The 21,335-nt window shown below is 33.0% G+C and overlaps 1 protein-coding gene across 2 annotated transcripts in view; it reads left to right on the top strand.

Annotated features, from left to right (window-relative positions):
- The window catches only part of LOC140054859 (uncharacterized), a 102,493-nt gene that overhangs the window by 45,865 nt on the left and 35,293 nt on the right, over positions 1–21,335 (top strand). For both annotated transcript variants that reach the window (XM_072099998.1, XM_072100073.1), the window contains exons 4-13: positions 7,884–7,991; positions 8,559–8,731; positions 10,520–10,614; positions 11,447–11,536; positions 13,364–13,442; positions 14,724–14,897; positions 16,111–16,347; positions 16,967–17,114; positions 17,712–18,034; positions 18,897–19,876. In XM_072099998.1, the coding sequence (XP_071956099.1) occupies positions 7,927–7,991; positions 8,559–8,731; positions 10,520–10,614; positions 11,447–11,536; positions 13,364–13,442; positions 14,724–14,897; positions 16,111–16,347; positions 16,967–17,114; positions 17,712–18,034; positions 18,897–19,876 (2,364 nt within the window). In that variant the 5' untranslated portion in view covers positions 7,884–7,926. The remainder of the gene's footprint in view (positions 1–7,883; positions 7,992–8,558; positions 8,732–10,519; positions 10,615–11,446; positions 11,537–13,363; positions 13,443–14,723; positions 14,898–16,110; positions 16,348–16,966; positions 17,115–17,711; positions 18,035–18,896; positions 19,877–21,335) is intronic.

A 21,335-nucleotide genomic window follows, 5' to 3' on the forward strand; every position in this document is an offset into this window, starting at 1 on the left:
TTTATCATCAGGTATGTCATTTTGAGACTATTTCTGTCAAACATACACATTTTGAAATTCATGTGTACAGTATTAGTTTGCTTGAGACTATACAAAATATCATATCTAGACTAGTGGAAAATAATTGAAAATAAATGAAAAATGTTCATTTTTTTATAGAAAATATGTTACAATAAAAACAATATTATCAACAGTGTACAGTATACCTTTAAAATATTAAATTATCACTCTGTGTATGGCAATTAGTAAACAAGATATTACATTACTATAGTATTTATCAATAGTGTGTTAAATCATCCATTAAAATTAACAACAAGCTCTGTACGGAAATAAAAAACATGTTATTTCATTATTAATGCATAGTACATGCCAGCGAATTTTACAATGCATTCCACAACCCAGAATGGGGTCTATGAAATATACAGTGTGACACCAATTCTCCTGTCCGTGCCACTAACCCAGATTCTAAAATAATTTAATTTGAATGTCTGTTAATATGCTTATGTTCTGAAATTTCATTAGCTCTCCCATGTCACATAAGACTTACTGTACAGTGATCAGTTCAGCTCTCGCAATGCTAAATTATCCACTGGTAATCCAAATATGGTTTTGTCACATGACTTTTGTATAAGCTGGATGAATGTTACAAGATATGAATGCATTATGATAATTAGCATGTCCAGGTAAATAGGCACATTCATTTTCATCTGCAAACAACAAATACATTACATAGTTGAGTGTCGTTTGGCCAGTTTGATATGAATAAATTATGATAATTAGCATGTCCAGGTGTAGGCAGATACATTTTCAACTAAAGTCAACAAAAAATCATAGCCAGGGCCAGTTTGGCAAATTTGAACTTTGATATGAATAAATTATGAATAAAAATCCAGTGGTGTAAGAAATAATGGCTTGTTATCATTTGTACAGTATAATAAAGGAAAAACAAATTAATTATTGATTGTCGTTAAATGTTGAGACATTTACTGTACATTTAATCAGAGCTTAATAAAATACTTTTAAAATATAAAAAAAAAATTAATGCTATGAATATGAATTTAAATACATTTTACAGTTTACAAAGCTTTTATTAAAATAAAAATTCATTCCTGTCATATTATGTATGTTGTATATGATCGAGCTTTTGCAGTTGCAGCTCCAACTGTACACTGTGGAACAATCCTGATCCTATTAAAAATGCATCCTCTATCATAGTTTTCAAAACACTCTTAAAACCCCAACTTTTTTCTTTGTAATTTCTTTCTGATTTTTCTCTCAGCGCTTCGGGAAAATCTTTTGATTTTGTATAAGCACTTTATAAATCGAACAACATTACATTATGTTAACATAGTTGGTAGTAATCATGTAGTCCAATTAAAATAATTACAGAAAATGAATACATTATGCTAATTAGGTTGTACAGGTGAACGGAAATGAATTGTCTGTGGATTTCTTCTAGTGAATATGTATTGATTAGTCTGCACTTTATCTTTGGAATATTACTTAAACAATACTGTAGCTCTTTTAAGATATCAACGTACAGAACAGTAGATGAATGAATACAGACAAAACACCTGTCTTAATACACAATTAACCATCTCTACAGTATATTGTACTTTTGTTAAATCCAATATTATATATTGTTAGTTACAATATCTGCAAAATGTTATATCATAAAAATTAACTAACTAAACTAACTAACAGGGAAGAGTACAGGTCATATTCATAATGAGACCAATACAGTACAATTGAATACATTAAAAACGCTTTTCAAAATGTGTACATTTAACTAAGCCAAAATGATTGACAACATAACTAACAGGGAAGAGTACAGGTCATATTCATAATGAGATCATTTTACATTAAATACATTCATTCATTCAGGCTTATCGCCTGACTTTATTTACTTTAGGCCTCTGGCCCCTAGTAATTAACAAAATAATAATTACATTGAAAAATAAAGCAATTTATGGTCACAAGATAAATGAATTAATTAATTTCGTTCTCTAAGCAAAACATATATCTTAACTTATAAGCATGATAAATATATTTAGATAGATTATCAATAATTATTGGATCCTGTGATAACATTAAACGGCAGAATTTAAAAGTATTTGGATTTTCAAAAAATAAAGAAGGTATAAATTTCTTTCTTGATTTCCTTGTAACGAGAGCAAACTGTAACAAAATGATATTCATCTTCAACTTCATTTATATTACATATTTTACATAACCTATTGCTGCGCTCTATTCTTTTCCATCTTCCCCTTTCTACCTCTATAGTTGAAGTGTGCCCAGTCTTAGTTGACTTAAAGCTCGCTTATATCTAGTATCAAGGCTGGGTCTGTAGTAAGTATCCATCTACTAATCTATTGAACATTTTATAGTATCTTAATTTTGAAGAAATATTTATGCTTTCAAGAAAGGATTGTAGGAAATACAGTAAAACGCTTTTCAAAATGTGTACATTAAACTAAGCCAAAACAATTGACAACATAAAAAACTAATTGAATTGTGATTCTCAAAGTTCAGCAAAAGTTGATCAACTGTACAATGGCTACGGTCACACTACTGCATCAAGTCTGGCGCGACTCACTGCAATCAAGATTTTCGTAGTGTGACCCAACGTGGATCGACTTGCGCCTGCCTTGAAATCCATCTCAATCCAGGCAACTCAACCCAGGCAAGCTACCCACATTGACCCCGGATTGACACTGTTGTGACCTGGATCCGGGGGACAACCCAACCAAGCTACCCAGATTGACACTGTCGTGACCTGGACCTAGAGTTCAACCCAACCAATTTGAATAGTGTGACTGCCCAATAAACTCAAGCTTGGCTTGAAATCTCGATCATGGGGAGTCGCGCCAGGCTGTAGTGTGACCGTAGCCAGTAGCTCCTAGGCTACAAGTATTAATTTTTCAGATACGCCAAAGCTTAATTAATCCATATTGAAACCGCTTTTGTCGCATTCATTTAGTAACAATTACCCAGTGAAAAACATTGATAATGCATTCATATTTCTTAATATAAAAGAAGACTAAAGTATTATTTATCATGTTAGTTAATCCAAAGGAACATGACATCAGTTTAATGTGCTTTTGACAGCGTGTCAGACATTGAGACGTCGGGATGTTTTTTATCGTTCACTGTAATAAGTAACACAATTGGTAAATATGATATCACTTTACATGACACTTAACTTTTATGAGCAAAGTTGTGCTCTTTCTATTTTAATAATAATAATAATATTTGTGGATTTACAAAGTAATTACACAATAAGTTTTGTCAAAACAAGCACTGTACAGAATATGATCATTTTGAAAACTATAAAGTAAAAATTGCTAATGCTACTGTACAAACATGCAGTACAATCAATTCAATCTCATCTGGTGATGAAAAAACAATAAACTGAAAAAATTCGATTTTAAAAACTGGCTATGTTAGCTAATAATAATACTATAATAATAGTTAGTTAATAATAGACTGGCCTACTTACTAGACATAAACAACAGCACTGATCCTGGTGGGGGACGAGGAGGACATATCCACCTATTTTTTAGTAGAGCGGGGGTCACTTTTTGACTTTTTGACTCTTTCTTACCTAAACCTCCCACATACAGTACAACCATCAGGTCCGATGCATTAGATCGTTCACCCTTCCCAAAGGTCAGACCACAACGCACAAAAAACTTCATTACTTTCCACAGAGTTTTCAATGATTGGTGAATGATCAGGAACTGAGTTATGATAAGCAAATTGTGAAGCCCTTTTGGTTTGTGTTACTGGATGTACTATGATGACCATTGAAAGACTGATTTGTGGACTATGATATATTTTAGTAACTTTGTTTGGTTTGTGTTATGTTTGGTTGATAAATTGTTTACTTGATGCAATAAAAGGAAATAAATAATAAATAAAAATGATAAGAAAAGAATTTGTTATACAGTATGATTTGCTTTGTTTTCCAGCCATCCATTCCAGGTGTAATATTATTGTATTGTTGTAAACAATGTAATTCTTTGCAAGTAACTTTATACACAATGTGTGCGTAATAAAATAAAAATAGGTGACTCAAAAAAAAAAAATTAAGATGACATGAGCCAGTGTTCAGAGACATTGATCAAGATAGGATCACCCATATGTAGAAAGTATAGAAGAAGGATCAGTTTATGAAATGCACAATATACAGTAATAGATCTATACTAGACATGTAACTCGTCACTCTGACGAGTTAGTTATCCGCACGACAAACGCCACGTGCACGTGATACGTTAGAATATTGCACACAGAAAAAGATTATGGCATTATGACCTGAACTGAAGAATATGATATGTTGTTATTGCTGAATTCTGTTATTTTGTGTCATATAGTATATACAATATAATCTGTATACATATTACATACAGTGTAGAATAGGTGAAATTACGAGACCCCCCGTTTATTCCTATTTTTAACATGGCGACGGTATCAAGATGAAACACTAAGATAGCAATTTCGGGAGAAAATTATCTCAGTAACAACATATTAACGTGTAGAAGAAATTCGAATACGTAAAATATTGATGCGCGCTCTTTTAAATGTAATAAATTATTACGCAAAAGATGAAAATACGACTTTTTTTATTTAACTGGTCATATGATGACGTCACAACATCCGATTGGCAAAATGTTTAAATGAATTCGTATCTACAATCCAATAGCTTCCAGAAAACGTTTTAATCATGATTATCACGTTTTATTCTGACGAGCTATAACAGATTGAAATTTACTGTAAGGACGAAAATAAGTGACCCACGTTATTTACATTTTTAGACATGATGACGTCATAAATATTAAAATATTTTTAACTCATACGAAAGATAGTTGATTGACCTAGATAATATAAAAATCGGGGTAAAAATGGAAAACAGATAATTGGAAATGCGCTCTATTAAATGTCATGCGCTATGATTAAAGATACAAAAATCCTATATTTTATATTCGCGTGGGCATACGGTGACGTCACAATGTCCGGTTAGCCATATTAATGCATGATTCAAAATCTACAATTCATCAACTTTCAGAATATGCAATAAAAATAACTTTCACCGTTTAGTTTAGGAACTATAACTGTTTAAAAAAGGGCATAATTTTGACAAATTTTGACGACTTTTTGAACTTTTTCATCAAAAATGCACGTAAATTATCCAATTCGACGTGCCCGTATGACGTAATTTTAAGTCGAAATTGTTCAAAAGTTGGTAAAATTACTAGAAAAGGCTGGAAAAACATAAATCACGCGAAAAAAATGGTTTTCAACGCTACGTGCGCACCGCACGCGTAAAAAAATGCGCGTACGTGGGAATTTTTTACATGCTCAAAATGACATGAAACGCGTAGAAAGTTGATTAGAAATTGATTTTTCGCATTTTGAAATTTTAAACGCGCGTGCGCGCGTAACTTCCTGTGAAACATGCCAATTTTTTTTCACATTCTGTTAGCGCAAGATATCAATTAAACTTTCGTTAAGTTTCAATTTAAATTGCTATATGGTTTTCAATCTATGTTAAAAATGCGAAATTCGTAAAAACGCGCGTAAGTCATGTTGCGCAACTCTGACGTCATTCAAAAATAGGAGGTGCACAACTTCACCTGAATGCCCTCATGCTGACAAAGTTATAACATGTTATGTTTACACGTTTTTGAGATACGCGAGACACAAAAATAGAGGAGAAAGAAAGAAAAAAAAAAAAAAGTAACAGGACAGTTACAAGGAGTTATCCGCTGAATGCGGATAACTAATAAAGCCTACATTATAATATAGTTTTACATGTCTATACAGCACCTTGTAATTTTATTTTCCTGGTTATTAGAACGAAACATATGTTCATTTTAAGTTTTAATTACCATTTTGTAGTGTTTTTGTAGCAAGAAAACCTTTTGTAAGTTTTAAGTTTACAATTCATAAAATGTTACTACCAAATTATCTTTGTGTAAAATCATTATTAGATGAACTGGGTGCTATTAAATTATATATTGTTTATACTGTTCATGAAACAACAGGCTGAAATGAGTAGATGGTACAGTATACATCAAGTACTTTGAATATTACTGTAACTTGGGATACAATACTGTGTGTAAAAGAACCAGTTGAGTAACTTCTCTCTTCTCCGTCCATCTGTCTGTCTGCAGCCTGATAAAATTATATTTAAAATAGTCTTTTATGATACCATATTATAATGCTTATATTTTCTATCTATTAATTTTTTACAAAAATAAATTGAAAAATTGAAAATCTCAAAATTCTATTTTGTTTTTGATTTTATAAAATGGAATGGAGCTGTACTGTAGTTTGGAGGTAAAGATGCTTTTTTTTTAAAAATCCCAAATTCCATGGTTGAATCCTGACCTAGTGCCATAGTTTATACCTCATGAAATATGTTACTTCACTCCCTAAGCTCATGGAACATGAGACCTCATGAAATGTGTTACTTCACTCCCTAAGCTCATGGAACATGAGACCTCATGAAATGTGTTACTTCACTCCCTAAGCCCATGGAACATGAGACCTCATGAAATGTGTTACTTCACTCCCTAAGCTCATGGAACATGAGACCTCATGAAATGTGTTACTTCACTCCCTAAGCTCATGAAACATGAGTTATATTAAAGCATAATATACTGTCCAGTAGTTTATCCATCCATATATTTTTCACACATACAGTATAAGTAAAAAGCATTTGATATAGCCATTTTATAAATTTTATTTTTATTAACCAAATGTATGCATAAACACAGAACAAAAACAAATATAAATGTTCACACGCAAAAATAAATGTAATAAAAAATATAAACCTAATTAACAGTTATGCGCAAAGATATTTAAATAAAAAACATTTTATATAGCCATTTTATGTCTTTTATTTGTATTAACCAAATTTATGCATAAGTGTACTATTAGTGTACTACAGTAGTACTCATAATGAGGTCATCTTTGTCATGTTGAATAATATATGCTGTAATATGTTTCTTTGCTCTAGGTGATTATCTGTAGAGGAAGTATACTATCCTTGACCTTTGTCGTTTTAAAATCTTTTTGAAAACTAACGAAACCAGAAAGACTTCTTCCCTTATATGTACTTTTACATGTCGTATATTTTTGTACAAACTTTTTAAAGATAATTCTACCTCGTTTCAATTTTTAAATATGTAATTTTGCTTAAAAGCATTGGTTTTAATGGACCTTCTATGATAGAAAAAAGTAACTTTTTATTGGTTAATAAGAAAAACAACTGTACTGTATCCTGTACAGTAATATTTAAAAATAAATGCTACAAACTATTTAAAGTCATTTACGAAAGTAAAGTGTGCAGTACAGTACACAATACAAATGTTAACGTTTATCTATGCTTATACAAAAGAACCTCTTTTTTGGGGTACACATATTATGACCACTTTCTTGTGAAATGAAAAAAGAGCAGAGACACTCCTATTAAGGAGAAGTGGATACTTTGTTAGGGCCTAAAGATGTCCCCTTCATATTGGTTTTACTGTATTAATAAAAGATAAATTATATTACCGTATATATTCTATAATAATCACACCCCTAGAACATGAAATTGCGCCAGGTGGGGTTCGGACTATATCCGGAGAAAGCCTGGTTCAGGAAAACAAATTATTGGTAAACATTTGTTGTAAAAACGCATCTGAACTGGCTAGAGAGAGAGGCCCACAGTACATCCACACCAAAAGTCACTATACCCAAGGATATGATATCAGACATAAAGTAGGGTGTGGGATTAGACCAGAAGGGGATTAGACCAGAAGGGGGATTAAATATTTAATTAAACATTTGATAAACATGTATTTATTTAATTGTTTTTTTTTTTTTGTTCTTTGCAGATAATTTGTTATGTTTGACGGCTCATCATTGTGAGTTACTAGTATGAGTACTGGTAGGCCTAGCCCAGCAATGGCAGGCAAGAGAAAATGGCCAGAAAAAGTACAAAAGTAAGAATTAACAACTACTAATATACCTTGTCCGTGCAATAGATTTATGTATTCAATAATTAATTTTCCATTTAATTAACAACTTGTAAATAGAAAAAAAAAACATATTTTCTACAATTTACCATTTAATAATCTTAATCAATTTTAATATTACATAATTATATCCAGTAGTCTTGACCTAATTTAAAATGTTCCACTTTATTTTTATTTTGTTACATATTTACATTTTTTTTATCATCTTCTGAGAAGGATTGACCGGTCAAAGTTTTATTTTAAACAGGTCATTCCATGCCATGTGGACTATGTATTTTTGTATTTTTATGGCTAATAAAAAAATGAATGAATGAACCTCAGTAATTGTTAATTAGATATACTATCTAAAGATATAATTAGTAATATTAGAAAGATGATTATGATGGAAATACCAAATATAATGTAAATGATGTCATACTGTAGATAATGAGTTTAATAATTATGGCAGAATAATGTTCAAAGGAAAATGAAATGTGTTTGAAATATTAATTCAGGCTAATTCTACAGTACTGTTTATATTTTTATCTTTTTTAGTAAACCACTAGGTAATAAACGCCGACGGGAACAGGAGAGTGCGTATATTGAGGAGTTGGCGGACTTGATTTCTTCAAATAATTCTAACCTTGATTCATGGAATGTTAGGCCCGAAGAACGAGCAAAAGTTGAGGAGGTTGTCAAAGGCATTAAACAACAGAAGAAGCAACAAGGTATTGCATTCTGGGATATTGTGTTGCTCAGTAGCAGTTGATTGTTAGACAGCTTAAAGCTCTGTCTACACTATCAAAATAGTTTTACAGAAAAGTGTGATGTGTCCAAATATATACAAGTGATATACACAAATATGGTACTGATATGCCTAAATATAGTAGTGATATGACATCATCATGTCCATATATGCTCACATCACATGTTTTTGTCACATAAAGTTTGATTGTTAACAGCTTAAGACCATTCAACCTAGAGAGTTTTCAAATAACCGTTATACAATGCCAAATACTGTTATCAGTTTATACCTATTTCAACCAAATATGCAATTATCACACATTTCTATGACTACTACAGTATGCCAAATTTGGAAAAGGTTGCTCTTTTAATCGGAAGTCCAATATCAAAAACCCCATTGATCACAAAAAACCTTCAAGCACTCTTTAATAATAATAGATACTTTATTTTAACACCACAAAGGTGTTCTTCTACAAGGCCATTTACAATTTTACAAACCAACCTTCTACTGGACATTTATTTTGTAAAAATGATGTAAACATATGAATACAAACAAATAAAGGAGATCAAGATTTAAAGTAAAACTGAAAGAGTTATAATAGAAAAAATCAATCTTTGAATTAATTTAGTAAATAGCCTGTGATTTTGATCTGCAGTAGGCTACCCTGCTCATTTTCATTAAGTCCGATTTCCCTTTTTTAACCCGTAATTTACGCATCCAGGTATTGTAATCCTTAGGCCTTGGTTTATGATAAGCTATAGATCTGCACCAATCACAAAGCTCCTATACCCACTTCGGTCCCTATGACCAACATCATCCTAAGCATTGCCACCCACATGAGTCAACGTAAACTCAATCAGGAAACCGGCCAATAAACTTTGTAAAGGCTAATAGTAAAACATGGATTCCCATGCGTAATGGTAGGGAATACAACTCTAGTGAACGACACCTTCTCATTGGTCAGTGTCCTATTTGTACCCACCACAGGTAATGCTTAGTAGAGAATTAAGAATTGGATAGGAAAAAGATGTTAACGTAAGGTAATACATCATTGGTGTTAGGAATTATTCGAGTCCACATTGTTATAGTTAGCTGTGTAAATCTGATTGGGTAACGACATTATACATAAATCGTGTCGTTGACTGGACAGCTCGATGTCACTAGAGGTATTATTTTAAAAGCAGCCAAACGTGATGGCTATGACTGACGGATTTGTAACTATAGGTGCTTACGGCAATGTATATTGCAAAAAAAATATTATATCTCCGAAGAAAACAATGATTCAGAAAAAGACGAAGTTTTCTAAACTTTTTTAATGATACTGCTTACTGTACTTTACTCTTAAAATAGAATCACTTTAGGTTTCAATACATTCATAATTAATTTAAAAGCTTGGTTAAATCTTCAAAAAGGTGTATATACTGTAGTAAGCGCTAGTTTAAATTTTCAAAAAGGTATAACTTTAGTAGTATTTTCAAACATTGTTAGGTTATCAGAGGTTAATGTTAGACTAAAGAAAGACTTTACATAATAATAAATGAGAGACCTTTAGACCTAACAGAGACCTGAAATAAATTGTAGTTACATACTCTACAAGGAAGTTTATCTTTCCTGTCTCATCTGCTGTGGTTTTGTTTATATTGTTATCTTTTTACATCTTTGCTTTATGATATAAAAATAAAATAAATATATCCATTCTTCTAAAACCATGAAGGTAAACCTCCATGTTTCAACTGACACTTTCACAGTACTAAACGATTGTTTCTTGTAGCTTCAGATCCTTCAGTAGGCATTCAACATGATCATGTATCCTCAAGTAATCCAGGTGTAATAGCTAAAGACAAACTTGGACCAGTTTTATTAGAGGTAAGAGGTACAACCCATCGCCAAATTCAGTACCACTATTTAAAGGGACACCTTCTGGACACCTTAATAGGCATGTCCCAGAATGTGGTTGATGGCAGTGTTAAAAATATATTGCCTGGTATCCCCCCGAATAGGGTGTTCCCCCAAATAGGGGTCTCCTAACAAATAGGGGTCTTTCCCCCATATATGCTATATATGTCCCCCAAAAGTAAGAGTTCCTGTAAAACTATAGTAACCACCATAATTGTGGAGTAGCTTTGTGTCAGGGTGTTGAGTAACTGGTCAGATGTTTGCCATAATCTGACATAATTTGTATATAATAAGAACATTGAGAATACGTGTAAACAAATTCCCAAGTACCTATTGGTGCAGTAACTGCTGCTTACTTGGGCTTGAATCTAATCTGTAGCCTTCAGCGCAAGATCAGTTGTCCAGAGGTAAGAACGCCAGGCTAGTGATCTGGAGGTTGTGAGTCCCACACGAGAATTATTTTCAATTACTTTTTATAAAGTACAAATTACGTCACAGTTACTGACCAATTATAGTAACCAGTAAATAAATTAAACCACTGTGCTGATACAGTTATTAGCCATGTACAGTTAATAAGCCATGTACAGTAAATTAGCCATGTACAGTTAATTTGCCATTTACAGTTAATTAGCCTACTAGTGCTCACTCGCATACTATATCTGGTGTTGATTTCCAAACATTTGTAAATGCAGCAAGCCGCTTTTATTTCACAAAAAGGAATATAAATAATGTTATCTACAGTAAGTGAGTATTCGTTGGCAAGTTTTTAAATCCTTATCTAACAACGTTGTTTATTACATAGGCACTGGATGGTTTTCTGTTCGTTGTCAATAGCCAAGGAAAGGTCGACTTCATCACGGAAAATGTCTCCTCATATTTGACATCAACTCAGGTGAGCTGCTATCTTTAAAGGTCACACTAGTTTACATTTAATCAGAAACCAATAGTTATAAATAATGTAGTTTAGAGACAAGGTAGTAGTGGAGTTGTAGCTTGGTGGTTAACGTGCTTGCCTTCCAATCCCAAGGTCCGGGGTTCAATCCTGTCCCTGTGTCAGGGTTGTAACTCACGACTCTTTCAACTCCACTCCCTAAGCCTCAAATGAGACCTAATTTATAAACACGATAAATTATAAAATAGTTATATATAATATCCATCCTGTAATTGGCGTTTGTGCTCACTGTTAGATGCGTATGAAAGTTTTTTTAAAGCAAGGTGTCCTGTAATCCAGGGCTTTAAGTCAAGCTGTTCAAACTCAATGATTAGATACTTATAAAACGGAAGTTCTGTCAGTGTGTTGGTCAGTACCGCACACTGTCTTTCTCTCTTTTCGATGTTGGCTGGAGCTGAAAATCATTGATGCATCACAGAGTAGTCTTCTATTAATCTGGCCTCTTACTTTAGCAAAGATGTGGTGCGAAGTTCTGTCAGTGTGTTTCCCGATTTATCGTAAAATAAAAAACGGTACTGGGTATGATTAACTAGTGTTCCCGCTTCAGCAGAACATCCATTCATAGAAACACTGATGAAAAAGTTTATCTAGTGAAAACTGTAAAATGGTTCTAAGACATGACTACACTATGGCTTTATTTTACTATTTAAATTTTTTGTTAGAATTAATAACGTTTTGATTTTACAATCAATCGCGAAATCACCTCACATATTATCAGCCCAAAATATGTGTTTTAATTTTATAGTTTTGCTGTTTTTACTTTGTAATTAAAGATATTATAATTTAAATGTTAATTTAATTCTTATTTTTCATATCATATTTTATTATTTAATCAAAACTTGATTTAGAGTTATATAATCTTTTTGAAGATATGAAGATATTTAACACAGTATTATTAATAATTATTATAATATGCAGTAATTGTTAATTCTTATCATAATGTTTATGTTCACACATAGTATTGTTTGCTTACAACAGCTTTTGTACAACTTACAAGTCCTAATCATCTCTGCTGCTAGCTCAGTATTTCCCCAGAGTCGGTAATAATTCAATTTCAGTGGATTCTTAACACTATTCCACAGTATGCATTATAGGCATAGTACTATTAATACCTGATACATTGGGGATGTTCTGTCCATCCAGTTAATTGCCTTGCCGGGAATAGAATCTTCGTTGTCGTCTGTGAAGTGGCTGATGAATTAGATTTATAAGGGTAAAATATGACATGCTGATGAGAATGCAACAACACAACCATATGGCTAAATTAGATTTCCGATAGATCTGATGCGATATTATTATAATATTTAATGTTCATTAGAATTAATCATAAAATTATGAAAATTAAATTGTAAAAATTCATAAGAATAACTGTTTAGTATTTAAATTGGTTTTACATAGACACAGAGATAAAAACCTCCACTAAAAATGTGATAAAACATGATACAAAAATGGCAAAATATTTAAAACGTGTTCACAATTGTAGACTTGAAAATATTGAAAGAAAACAGATAATTTATTATAGGAATAGCACAAGCTCTTGAATAATCCTCTGTTGGTTACATTGATACGACCAAAAGGAGGATTAAAAAGTCCTCGATTTCGGGTATGCCAAGGTACACGAATGCTTAAAAAGTAATATAAAAAGGTTCCACTAAGAACTGCTGTCTTCTCATTGTTGTACTGAATATACATTACAATAAGGCAAGACATCTGACCAATTAATTGATATATTAGTTGTTTAATCATATATTTTTTGCTTATTTGAAGGATGATTTAATGGGAATAAATGTATTCAGTTTGATTGCTCAATCAGATCACCAGCATTTCAGAAGTCTTTTACCACTCAGTAAGTAGCACATTATTTATCTTTTAGGCCAAAAAAAAGAGGTTAGTTAAAGATGTATTGTCTCCCAAAAATATGAAAAATGAAGATTAATAAAATCAGACTTTTAATAGGCCAACGGTTAATTTTAACCAAAAACCACATTTTTTCAGGTAATTTTTTTCAATCCAGTTTTTGGTCAAAATGAATAACTATACGTGACATTAAAATGGCATATTCAACAAAAAATGTGAAAAAAAAAAAAATTTAAGGAGACAATATATCTTAGTAGTGTATATAACAAAACAGGAAATGGCAAAATTGTTAAATAAATAAAAAGGTTAATGCTGTGATGTACCAACATTCAGACGTTTGTCTAAAGTGTCCAGTCCCCGTTTACACACCTCGGAATCCTTTTCCATCCGTGACTAATTACTGGGCTTGACTTCAAACTGGCATTTCGGATTGCCGGATGTAGTCATATAGGTGGCATTTTTTCCATGGTAGAATGCTTTTTAAGGCTATGATTGTGTTGGTGTTGACTCTTAGGGATGATTAGCAGCAAATTTGAACTCCCTAGATAACTTTGTGTTTTACAATCTCATTGTGAAATGCTCGGTCTTGCGTATCAACATAAACCTATTCTTTCGCTGCATATTTTGATTTATTTTTATTTTAACCAAATTGTTATTGCTATGCAATGTTGATTAACAACAAAGAAACAAATTCAGCTTTTTAACGTTGCGTCCCTTATATTTAATTTTATTTTTAATATGTATTTTGTAGTTTACAGAAGTTAATTTAATAAGGATTATATTGTCAATTGGGCTAAAAATGTACTTTTTTTTCCTATTTAGCAAATTTTCGCTAGTTGTTAAAATGAGCAATCTAAGCCTTGCACACTTTTGGTATGATTATAAAGTGACTATTTTTTCAAAATTGCAACTAGCAAACATCTTTAAATTAACTAAATGAATAAAATTATAAATAATCTTGCTAGTTTTCTAGGTTAAATTTTGAGCCCTGATTGTCAAGTTTAAGACTCCACTTAGATACATTACCGAGAATCTGATGGGAATTTGACGAGTACTGAAATGCCTTATCTTGTGTCTCCTTCACCCCTCAAACACTTAAGTTCTGTCTACACTATCAAACTAGTGTTATATACCCAAATATGGTAGTGATATGACATCATCATGTCCATATATGGGCACATCACATTTTTTGTCACATAAAGTTTGATAGTTTAGACAAAGCTTTAGCTCAACATATGTACTGAAATAATCTTTTTTTTTTACTTTACAGCGAATTACAGCTCATGGATGGGTAACAAGAGAAACCATACATCCTTTGAGCTGCGTATGAAAACAAAATCAGCAGATGAGACTGATATACATGAGGCAAGGTATATCAAAATGAAGTGTTCAGCTATGGTCAGGACCTCATTGAAGAACGATGACACTGGATCGTCCAACACAGGTGCAGTGAAAATATATAATAAATATTAATACACCATATTACTAATGAAATTGCTCATAGGTGAAGTACATAAAACGGATTTTCTTTTAATAGAGGGTTGCAATAGTGATAAGAACATACATTTCTCCCTGTATTTGTTTCACAGGAAAGTGTCCCTCTTTTAATACGAGTGTCCCACAGAAGCAGTTCCTTGAATATTAGTGTCCCAAAGGCGGGGGTCCCCTGAATATTAGTGTTCCAAAGAAGGGGTCCCTTGAATATTAGTGTCCCACAGAAGCAGTCCCTTGAATATTAGTGTCCCAAAGAAGGGGTCCCTTGAATATTAGTGTCCCAAAGAAGGGGTCCCTTGAATATTAGTGTCCCAAAGAAGCGGGTCCCCTAGAATATTAGTGTCCCAAAGAAGGGGTCCTCTGAATAATAGTGTTCCAAAGAAGGGGTCCCTTGAATATTAGTGTCCCAAAGAAGGGGTCCCTTGAATATTAGTGTCCCAAAGAAGGGGTCCCCTAGAATATTAGTGTCCCAAAGAAGGGGGTCCCCTGAATAATAATGTCCCAAAGAAGGGCGTCCCCTAGAATATTAGTGTCCCAAAGAAAGGCGTCCCCTAGAATATTAGTGTCCCAAAGAAGGAGGCCCCTTGAATATTAGTGTCCCAAAGAAGGGGTCCCCTGAATAATAGTGTTCCAAAGAAGGGGGTCCCTTGAATATTAGTGTCCCAAAGACTGTGTATTGCTTTTTCTAACATAATATGTTATTTCATGACAAAACCAAATTTTAAAAATAAAATAACTGGTTTTCTAAATCTAAATATAGTTTGTCTATTAATCTTTTACCTTTAATCAAAAAGATTGATAAAATCCAAATCTTGTACTATACATCTGTGTAAACAAACACAATTTACTTGTGTTTATTATTGATATGATATCGTGTTTAAACCATTCTGTTAATATTGTGTAGTTGATATTGAACAACAAATATTCAAAGTCTAATCTGGACCCTGGGGACTTCACATGACTGTCTGTTTGCATGGGTTTCATGTTGGATTTACGTTTGATTGGATTCCATGTCAACATGGTGCTGTGGAACGGGACCTGCTTTATACATTATGCAGCCAATATGGCATTGATATACTCAATGTGTAAAGAGTATTTATATCTTAGCTAATACTTATTTAAAGCTTCCTATTCTGTATAGTGTTTCTTGTTTATTCCTACAGATCAACCATCGCATTTATTTTGCATAGCAAGAAGGATGACAATGGATGAAATGAACACTGTACGGCCTAGCAACGAAATGTTTACAACAAATCACGATTTAAGTGGGAACATTTTAATGGCGGATGTCGAGGGGCTCCAACCGCCGCATTATACCAAGGATCAACTGGTCGGCAAAAACTTCTTTGACCTTTGTCTAATGGCCGACCGAGAGCTTGTTAGAAATCATTTTGACGAAGGTACACCCATTTTTATATTGCATATATTTCTGAAATATGATAGAGGGCCATCTTCATGCAACCATCTAAAGTTACAACATTCATATTCATTGTCATTATTTCCATATACAACGTAATAACAGATGAATTTGACTGTTAGAATGGATGTGCTTCCACCAAACCTAAATTTTAAAACAGCATCCACCTTAGACAACTCTGGAAGTACTGGGTTTTCCCAGCGCCTAATCTTAGATTAAACCCATCCCTAGACTTGCCTAGCTAACATATACAATGAATTTCAAATGAACTTCATAATTTCAGAGACAATTTAAATAAAAATAGACCTGGATAGGTATAAGGTATTTATATTTGTCCTCAAGCTTAATTGGAAACTGAGGAAATTCGGATTAAGCCCTCCACAAACCCACGGTGCCTATCACATGCTAGTCCGATATTATCATTACACCATCACTCTCCGGTATACACAGCACCCGCCGTCTCCCATCCAGAATGCAACTGGACCCAACATTGCTTAACTTCGGTGATCTAACGAGAACTGGTGTTTCAACGCTGTATGGCTGTGTATGAAACTGGGTTATTATAAATTGTAATGTAATTTTAATTTTTTTTTTCGTTGCAGCTTATAAGCAAGGAACAAGTGAAAGTAAGATGTATCGATACTCTATTCATAGTAATTCCTTTGTATGTCTTTGGTCAACGAGCAAACTAATACGAAAGAAAAACCCTGGAGAAATTGATTATATATTTTCAAAGCATAATATTATGAGGTACGAACAGTTTATTTATTAAATTAAGTTGTAAAGTTTAAATGGTTGCTTTAAACACTGTGAAACAGTGATACTGTTTATAAATCTGTATACCAACTATGGCAAATTGTTGTATTTTTTTACATCATTGATAGTGACTTTTTAATTGTATTTTATTGTAGTTTATATCAGCCTCTGCTTTTACGGATTTTTTCGAGAGCTTTTCCAACTTTTGTAAGTCCTTGATTGACACCGAAGTGTTTAAGGTGATATTGTGAATAATGTTACCGAACTTCGGACAGCATAACAAAATTAAAATAAACTTCAGTTTAATAAAAACCGTTTGTGCATTCCTTGTCAATCAAGGACTTACCAAAGTTGGAAAAGCTCTCGAAAAAATCTGTAAAAGCAGAGGCTGATATAAACTACTTAATAAAACATTGTAAAACATTCGGCGTATTTCCAAAATGTATTTTATTTCATTATTTTTTTTTTTTCATTTTTAAAGAAATCCGTAAAACCAGAGGCTGATATAAACTACTTAAAAAATTGTAAAACATTCGGCGTATTTCCAAAATGTATTTTATTTTTAATTATTTTTTTTTTTCATTTTTAAAGGAATGGAGATGGTGAAAACAGCAAGCTAGCGTTATCAGGAACACCTGTTCCCAATAAGATGAACTGGAATGAACCAAAGACAGCACTCTCATCACTGCTTAACTCTGGCATACACAGAGAGGACAACCAGGCCTACCCGGTGTTCCACGAGTCAGCAAACGGCTTTCAAGGCAAGGACACGGATAAACCTATGGAAAACTCCCAGGCAAGAAATACTGGAACTAGTGGAGACAGTTCAAATGCAAGTCCGGATACTAATGTGTGCGAAAGCAATCAGAAGCATGCCCTCTTGCATAAGCTGTTACAAGATGATGTTACAGCAGGTATGAAATCTCACTCCTAAAGACGATCAAACTATATTTATTAAAACGTCAAGAAACTCAACAGTTATTTTAAATATAAGTGGTGTGCTGCCAACTTTATATTCATTTATTCATTCAACCATTTATTTCGGAATCTCTGGTTCATAGAATATAAACATAACATAAATGAATTAAAAATAAACAATACTGTACTGATTATTACTACCCATCTCGGGATGGCATTCCACCTGGAGAGCATCTTTGACTTATATAAGACGTTGCCTATAATCGTTGAGACTAAAACATTTCACTTGAATTGAGTCTACACATCAGGCCATATATCGATTTTCTAAACAATTCATAACAAAAAGAAAATCTACATTCCGTAAATATGAGGCAATGATTATATATAGATATGTGGATTATGATATTTATTGTAATAATTATATTATTACCTCTCCTTTTAGTTAAAGAAACACTCTTCAATTAAGTCTTTCTTTCTGCGGCATTAATTTTTACCCAACAACAGAAATCATGCATAATGCATGAGCATAATTATTTTCTATGTTAAAGATATCTTTTTATTTCCTAAATATAACTAAACCAACCCTCAATGATCTCCCTCAAGTACTAGAACCAATAATATGGAACATCATAAGCTGAACCACCATTCAGTCACAGAACTAGCTTGCATAAAACCGTTATAGCCCCCTCTATAAGGTCTTGATTTGTGCCATGATTAATGTCATGCTTTATTCATGTTCTTGCCTTGAAATGTTGAGAAAACAATTTGTTTACCCTCTGGAAAAACAGAGATTAAAGGTATCTCTCTTCATTTTCCTCCATTAATACTATTATATACTTTCTCAATTTCTTTTTTTAGATGATATTTCAACAGATTCTAATAGTAAATCACCTGGAATGTCAGTTAGCCGTAATAGAACGAAAGTCAATGAAGGTGATGAAAATGATAGTGTAACATCGGCCAGAGATGCGGAAAAACATAAACTTTTAGCAAAATTGTTGGACGGAGACCGTACAAAGTTTTTCGGTAGTGGGAAGCTGCCGATCGAACAAACTGGATTTGTAGCCAGTAGTATTGTGTCTACATCGAGTTCTGTTATTGAACGCACTAAAAGCGATTCATCAGATACGGAAGAAAATACTAAATCACAGAAAAAGAAAAATGTTCTTTTACAAAGACTTCTTATGGAAACTGATGTTCAAAACAATAGTACAGACAATGGGAATAAAGAAAACTCAACGACCAGTCCAACTGTATCCACGACTACATCGTCTGGGCAAGTTCAACAACCATTTGATTTAGATTTTATCTCAACGCCGACCGATGAAGCGGAACAACACATGATAGTTCAAAAATTAATAGAGGCAGCTAGTAGTCTTTCAAATGATCTTATCTATAACCATTCTAATCTATTAGGCGATGTTCTTAAAGAAATTAGCGACGGGGACCTTTTACCGTCAGCAGACAGTACAATACCAGTTCCTAATATGAATATCAAAACTCAGGTGCAATTTCAAGGCGGAATGCCGCCACAAACTCAAATAACCCGTGGGCCATCTCAGCCCAAAAAAACGGACAATGGTCAAACAAGACTTCCGAGTTCTAGTCAAAAACAAAAAGCAGATAAGAAAGCAAGCGGTATGAAGTCACCAACTATAAAAAAGACGGGTCGCGGGAACAGATCTTCATCGTCGTCAAGTATGAATCAATGGCCGCCTAATATGGGCGGTGGCAATAATAACATAGCGTCACAAGGTGTCGGTGGCGTGCCACCTAATCAAGTTGCTCCTTTACGAGAACCAATGCAACCAAGCTCCACTTATAACAACATGGGTCCGGTAAGTCAATTTTTTTTTTTTCAACACTGCCCTCAAGATTCTGAAATGTTAAACAAAATTGTTAATGTTTATTGCTTTGTGTTTTAACTGAAATATGATTTGTCCCATTTATTTATGAGATTCATAATATATAATTCTGTATTTATATAAGAAAAAAAAATTATTTTAATTCTTTATATGAATTGCATTTCAAGATTCTGCAAGCAAATATTTCAATAGCAAATTAGAAGAAGGGGTGATAATGCACTTTTTCACCACACTCTCTCTCTCGCTCACTTACCCAATTTAAAGATTCACCCGTTGCGCGGCATTGATGGTGAGTGACCGTGAAGTCTTATGCCCAGTTTTAGGTGCGAAACTGCAGTAGCGTTGATGTAGAGATGTAGTTCAGCCCATTAAAACCCAAACTGTACAGTATATTTTAAAGCCCCATTCCCTACGTTTTTTAGATCTAATTTAAGATCACAAACTATATTTAATGTAAAAATAATACTATATGGTCCTATTGCGATAACTTTTTTCGTCTTTAAACGGTTAAAAATGTGAAAAATAAGCCGATTCTAATAATTATAGCGGCCCGCTATAAATCCCAAAATGCATTGCGCGCGGATTGATATTTTTGTTTTTCACCTGTAATTCGCCCACTTTTCGATCGATCGTGAGGGGTGTCACGAAAGCTCAGACCACGAAAGCTCAGACCCCCTAAGACCTAAGATCACGAAAGCTAAGACCCAACACCTAAGATTACAAATACTAAGATATACTACAGCTTAAAAACAATACTTGTTTATCCATACATAATTTTAAACACAGTAGGTTTCATTTATTACCATAAATATAATTTAATACTACCGCAAAACATAGATAAACTCACATTATTTTCGCCCGTTGAGTAAATGTATATTTTTTCTTTACAACAAACAAACTTGACGGGTTGTTTGTTGGTATATATTTACTCCATTGTGTTGCTTCAGAGGATGTTTTTCTTACGCACCTGCCTTTCTTGTATTTTGACTCCAAATTTGTTGACTAACTTTATCCTGAACACCACACTTTAAAATTAGGACTTATAAGTACTTTCAGAAGGAGAAACACATAATAACAAATAAATAAATCCTTTAAATTGATGATTTTACAGATGTGTTTCTTTGTATACTGTAATGACAATGTAACTCCTCGAGCTCCCCCCCATGCTCAATGTTTTTGTTTCTATAGAGCGCCAAAAGAGCAACAATAATAGTACAAGTATAAAAACAGAAAGAAAACGAAACAAAAAAACTTATCATGATTTTTAAATTAAAATTTATTTGCCAGTATTTATTTCTTTGTACTTGCATGATTATACTATTATCATTACAATTTTAATTTTACATTGTTCCATCCACACTGTAGATGGACTCCACAGAGTTTTCAGCCCTCTATATAATTTTTGCTCTTTTTACGTTCCATAGAAACAAAA

This window comes from Antedon mediterranea, chromosome 1, assembly GCF_964355755.1.
Source record: "Antedon mediterranea chromosome 1, ecAntMedi1.1, whole genome shotgun sequence".
Classification (NCBI taxonomy): Eukaryota; Metazoa; Echinodermata; class Crinoidea; order Comatulida; family Antedonidae; genus Antedon; species Antedon mediterranea.